Below are 17,814 nucleotides of genomic sequence, written 5' to 3'. Positions count from 1 at the left end.
TTTTTCTCTCCAATTTTGCCGCATTGTCATTCCAGAATGCAGCCACTTCCAAATAAAAGCCCCAAAAAATCCTGTTGAAGTTTAAAAGGGTTGCAGTATATCAAACAAAGTTAAAGTAACGACCGGTAGTCATCAATCATTGATGGAAGGAGGCAGCATACATGATGTTTGTGTTCCTGTCACACCACAACTTTAACTCCAGTGTCTCACAAATGCACACATTCACATACTTGGGGGCCAGAAAAGTGCTACTTTGTGTATGTGTATGTGTGTGTGGTGGTGACGGAGAATGACCCAAGAGGCCCAGCTAGTTACAGCCTCTCTGCTGGAAACCGCCATTTTCACAAAACGAGCATTGTCGTTATAATCTTCCAGACATTGCGGACAATCACAGAAACCAAAAATAATTACAGTAGTAATGTTTTTTAATGGATTAAACTGTGGTTAGTTTAAAAGGACACACAACCGCAAATGTTTGCCAATGACTTTTTTTGTGCAGAAATTTCCCTCCAAGAGTGTAATCTTACCACAGGCTTGCACAGAAAACCACACGATCAAACCAAATGATGAATATTTGAAACAATAGCTCAGGAGTGACTATTGCCAATATTGTTGGAGGTGTTTCTATGCTAATTGTATGCGACTCCAGACTGTCAAAATGTCTTATTGGAAATAAGAATACGAGCTGGAAATGTTGAGTTGCATGGAATGGCCATTTTTTTAAAGCTTCCATAGTAACTTTTTTTACAACTGCTAAACAAATGAGCACAAAGTGTGCGGTGGGACGCTATATGAATGTGTCATAGCTACACTAGTACACTAAGAACACATCATGGTGATGTGAAAAAGAGGAGAAAGGGGGCGGGGTGTCAGCATCATGACCTCCGCTGCTGGTTGCACAGGGCTTAACAGAGAGCTCTTTGGCACGTCAGCAGCTCAGCAACCCTCACACACTCGTACATAGCCTCTCTCGCTCTCACACACACGCACACACACGCACGTGGAAATAAAAAGTTGCTGCCTGAATAGTTGGACCGGTTTCACACATTCGTCGCGCACATGGATTCCCGTTGAGCAGCGGTCACCACGTGAGAGGGCACCGTGGAACTTTTACGCACGATATTGTCTTGAAAAACTTGACGCTCTTTGTGGATTCCCCCGCAGCTCTTCGCCCCCTTCAATTAGTGCGGTACCTTTTTTAACAGCAGGTCCGACGATGTTCTCCACGCACCTGCCACTGTTAGTTTTGAAGTGTTTCCTCTGTGTGGCGTTGGTTCGGATAGCGCAGGGAGCAAACTTCTCTCGCCCGCCCTCCTCAGGTGAACTGTACGAGGACGTGCTTCTCCAACACATGTCCAAACTGCAAGAGAAATGTAACAGGGAACAACGTCTCAAAGAGGGAAACACGGCAAGAAGCTTCAGAGCAATCCAAGGTCAGTGAAATATTGTGAATGCAATGATAGCATTAAAATGCGATTTTACTTCCGTTTGTCACTGTACCATCTCAAGACAACCATTTAAAAGCACATAGCCATTAATTCACTTTCTAACTGCTAATCTTCATTAGGATGTCAGCCAGATAAACCCTGTACTGGTCGCTTGCCAAGCACATACTGTAGACAATAGGGCTAAACAAATATCTGAAAAAAATAACATGCTTATTGCAATAATCAACGGTGTAATGTGCATATTGCAAGAACGTGCACACGTTTACATCTGGGATTGTGTGCTTTTTATCTGTATTCAATTTACCAGTGAGATGTAATCTTAAATTTTAAGTTTAAAAGTCCAACGCCATCCAGGAGCCGAACAGAACAGAAGTTATGGGGCATCGCAATTAAATAGCAAAGAATATAGCTTACTTATTTTGCTGCATTTCAAATGTCATGGATAAAATAAATCAACATGTCATTTCTACTATAGTATTTATTAAATATCGCGATACTGTATATAAATGTTGTGTTGTATTTTTACCCTATATCGGGCAGCCCAAACGCACTGTGAATCATTCCTACTCACTCATTACCCCCTCAGGACAATTGAATAATCTTCAATGATACTGACATTTACTTTTTTTGGAATATCCACCAGTCACAAGATTCAAATCTCTCACCACAGAACTGTGTGACAGACGGGTGAACCACATGTACACCGTGTCGCCACTTATCTAACTATAACATGCATAGATTTTTTTTGATTCTGCAGACAAGTTAGTTTACGGTTGAGAAGTTGTACATCACATTGCGAGATGATTCATATGTTGCTTCCCATGCTTAAAGTTTTGGTTATATTAGAATCAGAATGGTGAAAGAACCTGCTAATTATTCTATTCTAGTGGAAAAAAAACAACCACAGAAAAATATATCGTTAGAATGATTATACCACTGAAAAGTGATCAAAGTGTTGTATCGTAGCTTATTAATTGAAGTGTACCTAATTATGTGGCAGGGTCATGCATGTAACAAGCTCCCAGTGGGGCTCCACGACTCACTCAAGAGCTCTAAATAGGTGTGATTGTTTTGGAACAGTCTGAGTATGTGCTTAAATGATGCTGGGACATTGCCGCAGCTGCTTGCCTTCTGCTGAGGGTCCGATCCATTACCAACAGAAAAGAAAAAAAAAACCCTGTGATAGTCCGCGAGCCATGCCCGACTTTGTGTCTGGTTAAACCGCAGAGTGGCGCCTCCGAGTGTCATTGTCATGGATTCGGTGTTTGTGTTGTGGCTCCAGGACATGTGTGACTCGGCGTCACGGAGCCAAGAGGGGAGCTTAGTCATAGCACTTCTGATGCTCTTTTTATAACTCATTTCTATCCCATGTACTTCTCACGTAGCGTAACATAACAGGCGCATATTTTGACTAAGATGGCCTGCTGTAATCTAAGGAGAGACGTGAGGGACTTCTCACAACAATGAAAGAGCTGTTAAAACAGTTGATTGTGTTGCGGTGCCTGCATGGGCAGAGGCTGCAGGTTGGATTAAAAGGCTTAGAGCGAAGCTTGGGGTAAGCATTTCCATATGCAGGCTGAATCTGAGGTAATGTATATCTCCTGAGTCGCTCCGTACTTCCGTTGAACTCTCACACAATGAACAATAAGTCTGCTGTTGAAGTTAATGTTCATCGTGAATCTGGAGAGCCCCCCTCCCCCCGCTTCCACCTCTTCGCCTGCCACCCACATCCCCCCAGAGTCTGGTTCCCCTTACAGGGCGACTTCTGCAGGCACGTCCCAGCCACTTGGTCTGCTCATGTAACACTGGCTTTGACAAGGGAACGTGTTTAATTGCACCACTTTAGATTGTGTGAAGTACAATTAGTTATCAATTTACAGATCTCTCTGGGAATTTTCACAGGACTGTAACACACTTTACAGTCACAAATTAAGTTCAAATGAGTTTCTCTTTTCCAGGCAACATTTCATTCCTGTGTTTGAAAAGATACTTATCGTCAAACTGAAGCAAACCCCATTTTTATCAACAAAACAGTGATCCGGTACAAAACCAACAAGAATGATGGAAAGCATGAAACAAATATTGGCCGTATTTAAAACAAAAACATGGAAGCACCTGTAGGATTGTGAAACAACTTCTAATGTGATGCTGTTTATTCTTATCTAAATCATCAAAATATGTATTTGTAGCCAAGGTACAGACAGTTACATATCATCCTACTTTGTGACACTACCAGGGGTCGCCGGTTGCCTCGCCCAATTATCAGAGAGACAATACACACGTATCCTCAGTTAATGGTGGTCCGAGCAAGCTCTTTTGAGGTTTTGATCAGCAAGCAATCAAATAGTTTGCACAGCAGCCAAAGAATACATCATCACATGGCACACACTTGCCTATCATCTGTCATGGCTTTTTCATATGATTGTTTTATATGGATGGATGACGAGAGTCTTCCCCTCTGACTTAACTACCGTGTTCATGTAGGTCAGTGAAAGAACATGGCGCATTCTAATCTACATGTACAAATGCGTGGGAAGAGTCGTGGAAATGAATGGTCAATGTACAGAGAGACACCAGACAACACTTGTTCAGGGCAATAAAAGAAATGTTGGCCTACTTTGAAAAGGACGACCCATTAAAGCAAGGGTGTCAAACTCATTTGTTGCCGCAGGCCACATTGTAGTTACGGTTTCTTCTCGAGGGCCGATATGAATTTGTGGAAGCCATTAGAATTTGTCATCCCCTCCACATATTACATACAGAAAGCACAACAAATTAATGAATAAGTAGTTCAAATCTGAAGTCAAGAATAATGACTGTTATTGTGGTTTTCGTATGACAATTTGAAATGTGGGTTCGGACTTCAACTAGCATCATGAAACTTCATGCTTAACTTGTTTTCAATGCTTGAAAAAAATAAATGATGTGGCTGGCCAGATCTGGCCCCCAGGCCTTAACTTTGACACCGGTGCATTTCAGAGTCTTTGACAGAGTCTTTGACAGAGCTTTCGGCAGCGATTTCCGCAAAAAAAAAATGACTGCCAAATTGGAAGATGTGAAGTGTTGACAAACACATGCCTAGTGATTGATGAATTGTCTTTGCAGTGCCCTCTGACCTAAGGACAGTGTACCATCTAAACCTGACCACCCTCCAGGACTCAGAGGTCATCCTGTCAGCCACACTCCACTTTCTGCCAGGACGGCTTCCTCCCGAGAAAGCGTGGATCTGTAAACGCTTCAAGGGTGCATCCTGCCGATCTTCCGGCACGCAGTCATCTACGACCATCAGCCTACTCCTTCGCGCTGTCTCCTCAGGGTCGGGAGTCAGTTCTGGGTCAACCGGGGCATTCCTAGGCAATGTGACCTTCTACCCTCAGAGGAGAGGGGTGTGGCAGATGAAAGACGTGACCCAGGTCATCAAGGAGGCGAGGGACAGAGGTCATCACCAAGTGTCAGTGGAGTTGGACTTAGGGCAGCAGTACCCGAGGAAAGCAGAGAGATCAAGCATGGCCTACCTGTTAGTCTACGCCGATGACCTAGCCTTGGCAGAACCTAACGGTGTGTACCCAAGTCTTCAGCGATATGACCCGTTCTCTGAAGTTGTCCAGCCCTCGCAGTCCCCCCGCCTGCAGTACGGACCCAAATTCTCACGACAGTTGAAAGGACGTATGAGGAGGGAAGCAAATTTTATCCCCGACTCAATACAGGACAATGAGCTGCCTCAGGTTGACTTCAGGACGGATGGATACAGGAAGGACGACCTTTGGGAGAGCGCATGGTATCCGGCCCTCAAGCCCAAACTCAAGGCTGGGAAGCAGGAAAAGAAAAAGAAAAGCCACGAGGAAGGGGGCAAGCAAGATAGACGAGGACACGAAAAAGAAGAATCTACAGAAAGAACATCAGATGGGTCTGAATTGGAAACATCATCTGGAAGAATATACAAAGATAGCCGCGCCCAAATGGCTGATAGTCGAAGGCAAGAGCAGAGACATGAGGTGAGGGATGCAAGGAAGCACAATAAGGGCAACGCTCATCACTCCCGCTCACCCGTTTTGAGTTTTGACGACGAAACCATGCGCAAGGCGAGAAGAAAGCAGTGGGGTGAAACTCGGCACCACGGCTGCTCCCGAAAAAACCTCAGAGTGGATTTCGCAGACATCGGCTGGAGTGAGTGGATCATAGCGCCCAAGTCCTTTGACGCCTACTACTGCTCAGGCACATGTGGATTCCCAATGCCTAAGGTAAGAGCGCAAACACTGAATCAGCCGATTTTGTTTCATTCAGTACATTAGTCCCACATTACCTTAACCTCCTCTCTAACTATCGCCAGGTGTTGAGGCCCTCAAACCACGCCACCATCCAAAGCATCGTCCGAGCTGTCGGGATTATTTCCGGGGTTCCAGAGCCTTGCTGTGTACCCGAGAGGATGAATCCGCTCGCCGTGCTTTACCAAGAGGAATCCAAGGATTTGGTGCTCAAGATATACCCCAATATGTCTGTCCAGTCCTGTTCCTGTTGGTGAAATGATACAAACAAAGGATATGGACAGAACAAGACTGATGTAAAGTGAAACAAAGACTTGGGAAGAACTTTGAGTCATTCTGGCTTCATGATTGATATTTGTGAAGGAAGAACAATCAATTCCGATTGTCGTCTGTCCAGTGGCTGCAGGCTCTTTTTTCCCTGTCAACCTTTTTTGTGGATAGGATCAATTTGTCACAGCGACATTCATCCATAACATAATCAGCAGCCACCTTATTTATTCGTGTGTTCCTTGTACAGCTGTACACATATCAAGGTGTTTATCATGCTATCACTTGAACGAGTACATTGAGCTGTCTAGCCTAAAAATTGAGTCGTAGCTTGTGAAAATCCTTCTCTTACAAGATCTATGAAGTATTAAAACATAAGTCTTTTCTAAGGCCGCTATAATAACCCTATAAGCTACTGTTTTAGATGTTTCTTTGTAAATACGTTTTAAATTATGAAAAGGTCAAAGATAGCTGTCGATAAAAGGTTGAATAAAATTGTAATTTAATCCGACACTCATATCTCTCTCTATATATTTTTTAAAGATTTGTGTCTGTGTTATTCTTTGCTCTATACTGGTTTTGTAGGGGGTGGGGGGCATTTTGTCAAAACAAACCTAAAAGGCACCACTGTTCAAAAAGAAGTGACTACAAAGGCAGGAAGATTCCACTCCAAGATACCTTCCCCTTACCCCAGCCTCCCCCAAGCCTCTTGACCCATTATTGCCCCCCACCAAAGGCTCCAACGTCTGTTGTCCAACAAATAATTTGACTGATGTGGCCATGGTGGATTAATGGTTGATGGAGGAAACCGGCATGCACTAATTAAGACGTCAGCCACTTGAACTTCAAAACGTGGAGCGCTTCCTCTTTCCAATCCGGGCTCCCCCCTCCCCCTCCAACACACACAAGTACTAAATACAGGATGTTCTTCTCAAAGGACTATCTGCAGAAAATTCTTGAGTATTTTCGTTTTTAAGAGGGAGTCTCTGTGTCTGAAACTGTCAATGAAACGACGGTACCTCTTGATTATTCAACGATGATTACACTGCGGTGGCTTTGCCGTCGGTGTACAAAAGTTGGCACTGGGCTGTACATCTGTTTGTAACCACAGAGTGCTTTGAAGTCCGCCTGGGCCGACAGCGGATGGTCATTTTGTCTCTAGAAGGCATGTCGTAAGCACTTGGGGACAGACATTTCTGTTTGAGGCAGTCAAGCGCGCTCTTGGGGAAATGGGCGGGAGCATATGCTGTTTAGCCGGCAACACTAAATGCTGCCACCTCAAATGCAAAAAACTGTTTATGTTGTGTATCGGTTTGTTGAATTGTGCGGACAGTACTTGTTCCAGTCTCTAATATGAGTTGCAGAACCTGTGTGTGTGCGTGTGTGTTTTTTATACGCGACTGGACTGTAAAAATACTTTGAAGAGATGAATATAAATACAATGGAAATTCAGACTTGTGTCTACATTAACTTCTGATTCCATGGGACTGTAGCAGTCCTGATTTTTCTGGGGAAGAAAAACAAATCTGTACTTGACATTTTATGATGTAAAGATTAAACTATACGCAACATGGTGTCAGTGTTGTTTCAAATGCCTTGTGTATTTCTATGTACTGGAATAAAAATGAAAGTATTTTATCTAAAAGTGGTCATTCTATTATTGCAAAGCTGTACTCCCGTTAAGGTTGGGATAGTGGCTCATGTCTGAATGTAACTTGATGTTTTACAGGGAATGTAAGCTTTACAGCTCTATAGATGAAGATGAATTATTTTTCAAACAGAGATTTTGGAATTTAAATGTTGTTTAAATTATGACGACAACAGCCGTTGTAGATCTAATTTAGATGAGTGACACATCCGAGGTCATCTTTTTCCTGGTGCTTCCTCGCTGATCCCTTTTACAGTCTGAGTGTACAGTTGGCTACGACAACATGAACCCGGCGTCAACCACAATCTTGAGTCTCAAGAGAGTACGAACAGTGGTCAGTTCCAGCCAACAAAACCGCAGCCAGGACCCTGTGTTCATGACTCGACATCTACATGCCAAGAATAAATGAGCCAAGCCAGAAACCAAGCAGAAAATATTTGTTTTCCCTCAAATGATTGCTCAATGAAACAAAGTCGAGGATTTTATGTTTGGACTGAAATATTAATTCCTCACATGTTTGCTTAGCTCAGAGAAATTAGGATGAAGGTGATTGAGCACTTAATAATATCTACCTTAATCTGCAATTATAATATAGTATTTTTTTATATAACAGAAGAACATTTGGATTTGAACTATTGCTAAAACGATCTTAAAGAGGGGGTTGTTATGACAACCACATATCAAAGAGCAGCACTGTTTTTCAGTACTTTGGTGGGATTTTCTCCTGTCGTTGCACTGACGCTGGTGGCTCAGCTTTAATGTGGACCAAACATCATTATTAAAAGCATCTGTGAACAATTCTATTTTCATGAAAAGGACAACGACCTCAATGACTGGTTAATCAATTTACCAGTGTTGTGGTTCAACAAATCAGTGAGGCCCAAGACAAGCATGCACACCCTAGTTTACATCGCACATTAAAATACACACATCACAGGAAGGAGTATTTGCCTTCCACTTCAACCTCAGGCCTCCTTCATGCCTCATTTACCTGCCATAGAGGCTCCAATTCATGTCCACTTGTAATAAGCTTGCTCTAAGTTGATTTTTAAAGAGCAAAAGAAAACTATCTTTACATGACCGTAAATTTGTGTGGATTTGATTTTGGCATGCAGATGGACATTGCATGGACAAGGTTGTCTTTGCTAAGGTCAGAAAACTAGAGTGATTCCACGTTGTCTGAGTTCAGCTCATGTTTTCATACCACTTTGTGTGACAATGGTGGCATCAAATAATAATAAACACCGGGTAGTACATAATAAGGGCTTCAATGAAGCGCTAAAGAGTAAAAATCTACACTTATAAAGATAACGATGTTTTGAGTGACACTTACAGAGTGGTATGCAACAGGCAGTTATAATGGACTGCATCCCACTGAGAGGTTTCCAGTATTTTCGTGGATCTGAGAACAGACAAATTTGGACTTATAAAGCATTTAGAGTTCTCAATTAACCTGACATGCCAGGAGGAGGAAGATGGAGATCATGACAAAAAAAAAACACAAGTACAGAGAGAATCTGGAAAGTCCACACAGGAAGACTGCAGACAGTATTTGAACGCACAGCTGGTGCCTTATTTGTCTTAGATCGCTTTTGTAGAACTGCCTATTATTGTGACATAATAATGAAAGCAACGTTAGTGAGGAATAGAGCATATCATTTTGATCAATCCCTCCTATTTTCGCTCTTTAACTCATTCACTGCCATTCACAAACGTATTAAAATATATGACGTAGAGTGCCATTCCCCAATTTGTTCAGGTTTTGTTTTGTTTTTTGCTTGGGTGCCAATAAAGCGCTGGTCAGATCTCTGGCAATGTTTTCCCTTCCACAAGTGGGGCAGCAATTCCCTTTTTTCCATGTTAGCGCTTTTTTCCAACCACAGCTGTTGTTAAAGCACTATAAACCAATTGTGCATTGTGTTTTGGACAACCAACCTCATTTCAAGCTCATACAAATCCAGACCCATATAATTTAGGAATTAACGCTTTTCTGGGCATTCTGATGAAAGAAGAAAGTGTAAGGTTTATCATGCGGCATTGAATGTTGATATAGTCCTAAAACTCAATATTTTGTGGGTCCTGCAATTTAAATGAAAATGACAAAAACCCTGGCACTGAAGTGGACACATGTTTGCTTGTCTGGCAGTGAATGAGTTAAGTGCTTATTATTGTGACATAACAATGAAACAATTTTAATGAAGAATTGAGTCAATCATTTTAATCAGTTCCTCCTATTGTTGTTATTTAAGATCTGATAAATTGTAGATTGTTCAAATGCAAAAGTAAGATTTTGAGAAAAAAACACCCAACACGTGTTTTCATGTGGACAAGATTAAATTTGTAAATGTGCAAACACATACATTTGCATATACAAATCAAAAGGATAAACAACAAGGACCGTTTCGCGTGACAATCATGAGCTGTCCTCCACACCTCCCATCCATTTTCCATCCTGAGCTCCTTAAGGCACCAAGTCATCATCATCATCATCATGACTATAAACACACAGGCCTGAAGGACAGGCAGGCGCCCGCCCTCGAGGTCAGCGTCCGTGTACCTCTGCCGTCCCCTAGCGGACAAGGTTGTATTGGTCATATGCTATTTTCTTACCGCTATCTACATTCACCGTTAAACATCAAAATGTCGTTGTGAATCCTGGATTCTGAATCTATTCAATAGCGAAACCCATATGAAAGAATAAATACATCATTCTTCTGCCAGGTGAAGTCTCAGTTGTGTGATGTCATGTGTCTGGACAGGTGGTGTCGTTCTCGGAAGAACTCGTGACAGATAGGGCAGGTGAGCTTCTCCTCCCGCCTCCTCCTCACTTGGGACTCGGCGGCAAACTCCTTCTTGTGGTGGGAGCGCATGTGGAAGACGAGGTCAGAGGTCATGCGGAAGGATAGGTTGCATTTGGCGCACCAGTTTTGCACCGACACGCCAAAGGAGGTGAAAGTGGGTGGGAGGACCGTCAGAGCCGAGTTGGACTGGACATGAGAGGTTCTTGACCAGTGGTCTGATGCGTAGTGGAAGGAGGCGTTTAACGTGATGGGGGAAAGCAACGTATGAACATCACTGCTGAGGATGCTCGGAGCCATTGGGTTAGCGTATCCTGAAACAGTCCTGGGCGGGAAGGACTCTCTCATCTCCTCCGGACTGGTTGAAGGTACCATTGTTGGTCTACCTTTATGCAGTTCGCCGGTAGAGATCCGTTTACCGGGTTTACAAAAAGCGCTTCTCTGTTCTCGATTACCCGAGTGGACTAAAGAAAAAGCGCTACCAGTGCTTGAGCGTAAACTGGAGCTTTCTCCTGTATTAGACTCTGAGTCCATCAACCAGTCATGCGTAATTGTCAATTTGGCTTCTGTTTCCTTTTCAAAAGTTGCATTTTTACATCCCAGATGTTCTACTTTGGTCGTGTCAGCTTTTATCTTCAAGGGTGAGTTTGATGCCTCTCCTCCACTTTCAACCTGGATCTTGTCCAGTTGGGTAATGTTGTCATCATTTGATATATTATTTTTTTCCAACAAGATTGTTTTTCTCCCTTTGAGGTAAACCGTTTCCTGGAATTTCCGTTTATTCCCAGAGGGAACATCATCATCTGTGTCGCTTTTCTTATGTTCCAAATCTCTGGCAATGTTATGGAAGTCTGTGACGCGCCGCTGCCTCTTGACTTCCACGTGCTTGTGATGGTGAATATCACGACTCCACGCGTTGCTCGAGATTTGCGGGCAAAAGAAACGGCAATGAGCCAGGAAGGGATATTCATTATTGAAGACCTGCTCGCATCTGATACATTTGAACTCTGCAAAGACACAAATATAAAGGTATTAGTGTTCGGCTTTAAAAACCACCCCTGCTCAAACAAAGTGAGTGAGCGAGCGAGCGAATGACAGACACAGACAGACAGGAATTAAATAAGTAAAAAACAACAGAACTCTTCAAAACAAATGTGCCAAGTTGAACGCCACATTTATCCCAAATTGGCTTTGAATATCTGATTGGGTAGTCGATACGTGCTAAAATATTTCAACATATTACAACTTTACAATAAAAATACCCCCAAAAACATAATTCGATGAGCACAAAAAACGGGGGCTCACCTTCAACCGAGCCTCTGCATGTTTCTGTGAAGCCCAGAAGGTGACATAGCTCTCGGTCGTACCAGACCAGCAGTTCTTCATCCTGATTGACGTCCCTGGTGGTCCGCACGTAGAGTTGGCCTCCTTTCAAAAAGGCCTCCGTGTTTTGCTCCTCTCCATTGCGCGCAGCCTGCGCCAGCCGAAGCCACGACAGCACCAAGGCGGAATTACGCATGGCCTCTGGGTCCACCTGTTGGCAACGCCCAGTTAGCGCACATCAAAAGCCTTCCGCTTTGGGGCTGCCGATTGTTTTGAAGGGAACTCACCCTGAATACGCAGGGTTTGGCTCTTCGATCGCTGGATTTCTGAGCAATGAAAGAGATGGTGTCGTAAAAGGTGTGTTGGAGCACACACGGACCAAAACGGGTCCCCGCGGGGATGCTGCGCGTCACCACCACGCTGGTGTGAAGCTCGGCGGGATGATGCACGAATTTCCCATCACCGGCCCATGACCGAGATAGGAAGGCGTGATCCCTCGTTAAACTGTAAAATAATAATGACGTTTAATACATTAGGAGATTCAAATGCTGGGTCGGAATTTTGTATTTTGCATTGTATTAAAGCGCACACAATCGTGCACATTCTTATCGATTACACTCTTTGCTATGAATTACAAATTAAAGTTGCGTTCTGACGTAAAATAAAGGGTGACTTATCAGCGTAAGGGGGTCGCGACGGTGAAACGACGTGAAGCCTGCCACTGATTTTCATGCCATGGTCGCATGTAGCATGTCAGGCGAGTTAAGCAGGCACGGCCAATGCAGACTAAATGATTCAGGACTGATGTCCTTTGTCTGTTTTTTTTTCACTCGGTTTCTTCTTTTGTTTCCTCCATCTGCCATCAACTGTCTCCCCCATGCGCGCTTTAAATTCAATCGAGGGTTTCCCAGCAAAGAAATGATATTATCTCGGAGATTCTGAGAGTAGGTAGCCTTCGAATAAAAATGCCACACGTCGTTGCAACCGTCAAATAAAAACACAGCCTGTCACTTGGCTCTACTAGTGGAAAAAGTCCCCCCCCAAGAGTGGAGGCGATGCGAGGAGGTGGCGGGGGCTCACCTGCTGGACATGATGATGTTCTGTGACGACGTGCTGCCAGGTGGTCTCACGATGAGCAAGTTATCCATCTGAGCGTTCATTTGCACTGTCTGCCTCTCCAAGGTCCCACTCCCACTTATTGCCTTCCGTCACGACTTCCGCTGCTGCGTGGGACAATGATGCAAACGCGGCAGACGACTCCACTACTACCATCACCGCCCCCACCCCATCCAAATTATCTACTGATTGGTGTGTGTGTCTTTCCAGGAGGAGGGGACCAGTAGCCAATGAGTAGAAAGCAATCGTATGATGGTGATGTCAGGTCACAGCCCATGCATAAAAATAATAATACATCAATATAATGATGCAATGCAGTTTGAATGTCAACAAATATTTTTGTTATTGTGGGTTGTAGTTGTATATGATAGTTGTCCATGTGAAGAGCTTTGTTACAGCTTCATGTTAAAGCACTATATAAATCACGATGGATTGGATTAGCCTTTATTAGTCTTGCAGTGGATGAATTTACATTTCACAGAGGCAAAGTTATGAAAGGAAGAGGAAAGGGAAGAAAGAAGTAGAAAAACAAAATCCAGGAGCTGCTGGAAAGGCAGCCACCCTTGCGGCGCCATCTTGAAGTCAAAACAACAACAAAAATAAACAATGTGACACAACACAAAAGACACAGACAGTCATTCAATCTTACGCACTTCCTGCACCCTCTTTGTTGTATGAAGCAGATATAGATAAAAGAAGAGAGGATCAAAGCATCCTTTTCACCAGTGGATCAAGGACGTCATGGTGGAATGTGCACATCTGCTACAAGCCAAGTTTTGAAAAGAAACACAAAGCTGTAGCATCCATTGATGAAAAGAGACTGTCTCACATCTCCTGTCCCACGTAAATCCGCTTCAATTGCAAGCCGCGACAGTTCCACATACGCACCGGCGCTCTATGGTTAAGCTCCTTTCTTCTCATCGCGGGCTCCTCAAGCCATGCATCCATCCAGCCGCAGGCTGTCCAACAGCAGTCCAATAACCTTTCCGTTGAACAAAGTGAGGCTGTGAAAATGCTGTCCATTACAGGCGCAAAAAAGCACAATGGCCCCAGAGCTGTCCAGCAATGACAGTCAAATGTCACCGACATTACTCCCAATCAAAAATGGTGCTGCCATGTTCGTGTTGCCGAAACGGCGCAACCAAAAGAAAACACAAAAACAACAACAACAACAACAACAAAAAACAAGGCTCATGAGTGGAATTGCCAACGGCTGCCAACTCAGGTACCATCTTGGACTTTTATTGTATTGTAGTACTGAAATGCAATACATCATGTGTCTGGAAAAAAATGAACTGCAACAGTCTAAATTTCACTCTGGCGTCAATAGCTCGGAACCAAAAGAGGATCACCTTGGCAGAATTGACCTTTCAAAATATCTGCGAAACATTGGGTTAGTTGACTGATTGGAAAAAAAAAACAAGGAAGAATCAAACCAAGAGTGTCGGTTTTAACTGCAAAGTTCAAGTGACACAATTCAGATCTGAGTCAGGTAACGTAAATGGCAAAACACACATTCATCCGTAGGTCACAATCAAACCAACTGTGCAGAAATATCATCTGTAGCAGCTATCTTCCAGTGCAAATGCAATTATTGGTCCATCAATGTAATCCAAACTCAAAGCCCCTCACTAAATTTTTGACCACCAATCAATTGAAATGAAATTTTGGAATACCATATTTTCCAGTGTATAAGGCGCACCTTGATTTTCTTGAAAAGATGAGTGCGCCTTATACACAGGTGCGCCTTATATGTAAAGTCATATTGAGCCACAACACGTTTCGCAATTACTGTCAGCAACCACCGACTCCATTTCCCTTTGGAGAAGACGCAGTGCGCAATCCCAGCCTTTACTGTAGTGGCTTATAATGTGGTGTGCCTTATACTTTATATGGAAAACATATATTTATATATTATATTTGGAAAACCTTTTTCATTCATTGTAGGTGCACCCTATAGCCCGATGCGCCTTATATGTATATGGAAAAAGTTTGAAAATTCACCATTCATTTGGGGTGCGCCTTATACTCCGGTGCGCCTTGTAGATCTGAAAAATACAGTACATCTTTGAGCTATTTGACATATGTGCCTCCAATTTAATGAAGCAGTGTAACCACTGTAATTAATAGTGTCCAGCCCAAAACGCTACAGAAAAATGAACAAGGAATCCTCAATTAATGATTTTTGTAAGACTTGATTAGTTTGTGTGCTCAAGCTGCATTATTCGTCAATTTTACATTTATGCACGGCAAGACGCAGGTATGTCCCTGGGCCAACAGTCTAAATCAAATTGTCCAATGAGCATTTAAAGGACAACCAACGTCACTTTTTTGTTTCTTAACTGACATCAGAAAAACGTTTTATAGCATCTAAAATACCCAAAACACACAGTATGATATTTTTATTCAAATGCAAAACTCCAATAAAAATGACTTAAAGTGTCCAAAATCTGCAAAAAATTGAGCTGCGAATTGGGCATTTTCAGAAAGTCCCGCCCCCAGTTCGTGACGTCACGCCAAGACGTCTTGCATTGCTGGAGAATCAAAACAATGGCTTCAGATTCGGAGAATATGCTTTCTTGTTACGCATCCAGTTATGAATATGATTCAAATAGTTCTGAAGAGGAAAGCATACATGTTTGCAATTGATTAAAGAAGTCCTTCCGTGTCATTTTGAGGCATCTGGACTGCAATGTAGCGTCCCAGAAAAGAGGCAGAAAATGGCGACCAAGCCCCCTGTGAGGAATTAAACAGCCCGTTTCCACAGGCTGATAAATTCCTTATATGAAGCTTGGACGCCCACTTCTGGCTCTTTTTGGTGTAACATTACGTTTTCAGACCAAACAAGTACAGCAAAATGCATTTACGTGATGGAAGGACTGCTACAATGTCTCCTTTTTTTTCGGTCAGGGGCGTTCCTTCAGTGACGTCACGTACGGACTCGTCACCAACTCAAAAACAAGACTTCTGGAATATTCAGCGCGAGTCTTCAAACGTAAAATCTAGCCATATGCGGTGGAATCTTTGTAAATACGCTCAGTCGAAGTCATTTGAAGCCATCTTACAAATTATGGACACAACTTGTCCGGAGACGTCGGTTGTCCTTTAATGCAGCTTCATAATTTGGTGTGGCTCTTTACATTACCTCAAAATTTCAGTTCATCTGAAATAAGGTTACTTTGTTCTTGATATTTTATCACAACTCCCTGAGGGGTAAAATGCCAGAAGCTTTTGGAAAAGTTTACATTCCAACTGTGCAACAACCGAGCAAATACAAGGTTGTAGATGGCCATGTACACCAAACACATTTTTACAAACATCTGATAACAGGTTTCAAAGAAGTAGAAAATTAACATGCAGACTACAAAGTATCATTAGACTTGTCTGTCAATTTTTCTTTTCCTGAAAAACTTTCATTTAGGAACACGTTTGTGTGTGTGTGTGTGTGTGTGTGTGTGTGTGTGTGTGTGTGTGTGTGTGTGTGTGTGTGTGTGTGTGTGTGTGTGTGTGTGTGTGTGTGTGTGTGTGTGAGTGTGTGCAAAAAAAAGCAATATGGGTATGAAAAAGGGAAGACTGAACAAGGCTTTTCCTGTGGCAGTAATCCTTGAAGCTGCAGTGATCTCAAAATTGCAATAACATTTTACGAAGTGAAAGATTATTACCGTATTTTCCGGTGTATAAGGCACACCCAAAAGCCTTCATTTTCTCCAAAAGATGACACTGCACCTTATCGGCAGCTGCACCTTATATGTGAAGCAATATTGAGCCACAACAGGTCTCGCAACTACTGTCAGCAGCCACTGACTCAATTTGTATTTTGTGCAATTATGATTACAATTTTATGTTATGTTAATGTTAATTATCTGTTTGTTAGGTTTTTTTTATATAAGCTGCTCTTAAAGAACTTTGGATGTGTAAGTATTGTGTACTTACATTTAAAAACAAGATACAGTATTTGTTTCTTTTAATATTTTTAACAACATATGTTTGTTGATGTTCTTTTATCTTGTCTAAAAGTGGACTGTGACAACAGGAAAAGGCAGATTTCAGAGCCCTGGAGGCAACAGTTGACAATTCTACTTGAGGGGTAAATGGGTAACAATACATAAAATGACACTAAACTTGCGTGATGTTTTGTATTTCTTGGGAATATTGTTTATGGGTTCTGCAGTTTAGAATGAATGAATGTGCTTACACTCCAAACCAGTGGTCACCAAACTATGGCCCGCGGGCCGTATCCGGCCCGTCAGCACATTTGGCCCGGCCCCCTGAACAATACCAGAGATGCTATCAGATTTATTTCCTATTTGGCCTCCAGAAAAATAAAAAGTCATTTTACAAGTCAAAGGTCGGTTTTCGATTATTATCTGTTCCTATTTTAATCAATGTAATCAATGTATGTTGTTTATAATCGTGATTGAACAATACAAACACGCCTGCTCACAATAGAACGCTAAAGGAGTCGTCACAATGTGACGCGACACAAGAAAGTGACGTATGAGGAAGTGGAGGGGAGTCCGGTGGTACATTCAGGTGCGCTCAGTTTGGCGCTCTATTTGGTCCCAGACTCGTTTTCTCTTGTACACCTTCATGTCAAAGAGAGAATGGAATAATGGCGAAAAGGTTAAGTAAGAGAAAAATTGATTCAGAATGCAGGGTATTTAACCTGCAGTTGACAAACAATTATTTTTATGTTCAATGCAAAGAAAAGGCTGTTTGTCTCATCTGTCAAGAGGCGGTGGCGGTATTAAAAGAATACAATCTTCGCTGACACTATGAATCCAGTCACAAAGACAAGTACGATAGCTTGCAAGGCCAAATACGAGCAGACAAACTCTCAAATCGAAAAGTGGACTACTATCTCAGCAGAATACATTTGTACGCCAAGCTCAGCTGAAGAAGGCATCCGTTCGGGCCAGCTTTCGGGTTGCTAAGCTGATAGCAAGCAG

At 42.7% G+C, this 17,814-nt stretch overlaps 2 protein-coding genes across 2 annotated transcripts; one reads left to right on the top strand and one right to left on the bottom strand.

The window, feature by feature from the left end:
- The first annotated feature begins 924 nt into the window (after positions 1-924).
- Positions 925-7,604, top strand: gdf10a (growth differentiation factor 10a). The gene is made up of 3 exons (XM_089012630.1): positions 925-1,433; positions 4,554-5,689; positions 5,779-7,604. Exons 1-3 carry the CDS (start codon positions 1,217-1,219, stop codon positions 5,968-5,970), a joined length of 1,545 nt encoding a protein of 514 aa, XP_088868756.1. The 5' UTR covers positions 925-1,216; the 3' UTR covers positions 5,971-7,604.
- Positions 7,605-9,865: 2,261 nt separating this feature from the next.
- On the bottom strand, positions 9,866-13,898 carry znf488 (zinc finger protein 488). Its single transcript, XM_089011809.1, has 4 exons — positions 12,830-13,898; positions 12,037-12,253; positions 11,732-11,960; positions 9,866-11,433 (listed from the first exon to the last, which is right to left on the bottom strand). The coding sequence occupies exons 1-4, from the start codon at positions 12,907-12,909 to the stop codon at positions 10,358-10,360; spliced, it is 1,602 nt and encodes a 533-aa protein (XP_088867935.1). The 5' UTR covers positions 12,910-13,898; the 3' UTR covers positions 9,866-10,357.
- Between the last annotated feature and the right edge of the window lie 3,916 nt (positions 13,899-17,814).

This window comes from Hippocampus bargibanti, linkage group LG13 (genome assembly GCF_051943395.1).
Source record: "Hippocampus bargibanti isolate YZ-2025 linkage group LG13, ASM5194339v1, whole genome shotgun sequence".
Classification (NCBI taxonomy): domain Eukaryota; kingdom Metazoa; phylum Chordata; class Actinopteri; order Syngnathiformes; family Syngnathidae; genus Hippocampus; species Hippocampus bargibanti.
This window is presented reverse-complemented; position numbering and strand designations above follow the sequence as displayed.

Excerpts from the sequence above, each read along its gene's own strand:
- znf488 (XM_089011809.1), bottom strand. The coding sequence starts at position 12,909 with ATGAACGCTCAGATGGATAACTTGCTCATCGTGAGACCACCTGGCAGC. Across the intron at positions 12,254-12,829 it reads AACATCATCATGTCCAGCAG|TTTAACGAGGGATCACGCCT; the intron begins GTGAGCCCCCGC and ends ATTATTTTACAG. Across the intron at positions 11,434-11,731 it reads ATGCAGAGGCTCGGTTGAAG|AGTTCAAATGTATCAGATGC; the intron begins GTGAGCCCCCGT and ends GTGTCTTTGCAG.
- gdf10a (XM_089012630.1), top strand. The coding sequence starts at position 1,217 with ATGTTCTCCACGCACCTGCCACTGTTAGTTTTGAAGTGTTTCCTCTGT. Across the intron at positions 1,434-4,553 it reads AAGCTTCAGAGCAATCCAAG|TGCCCTCTGACCTAAGGACA; the intron begins GTCAGTGAAATA and ends TTGTCTTTGCAG. Across the intron at positions 5,690-5,778 it reads GTGGATTCCCAATGCCTAAG|GTGTTGAGGCCCTCAAACCA; the intron begins GTAAGAGCGCAA and ends AACTATCGCCAG.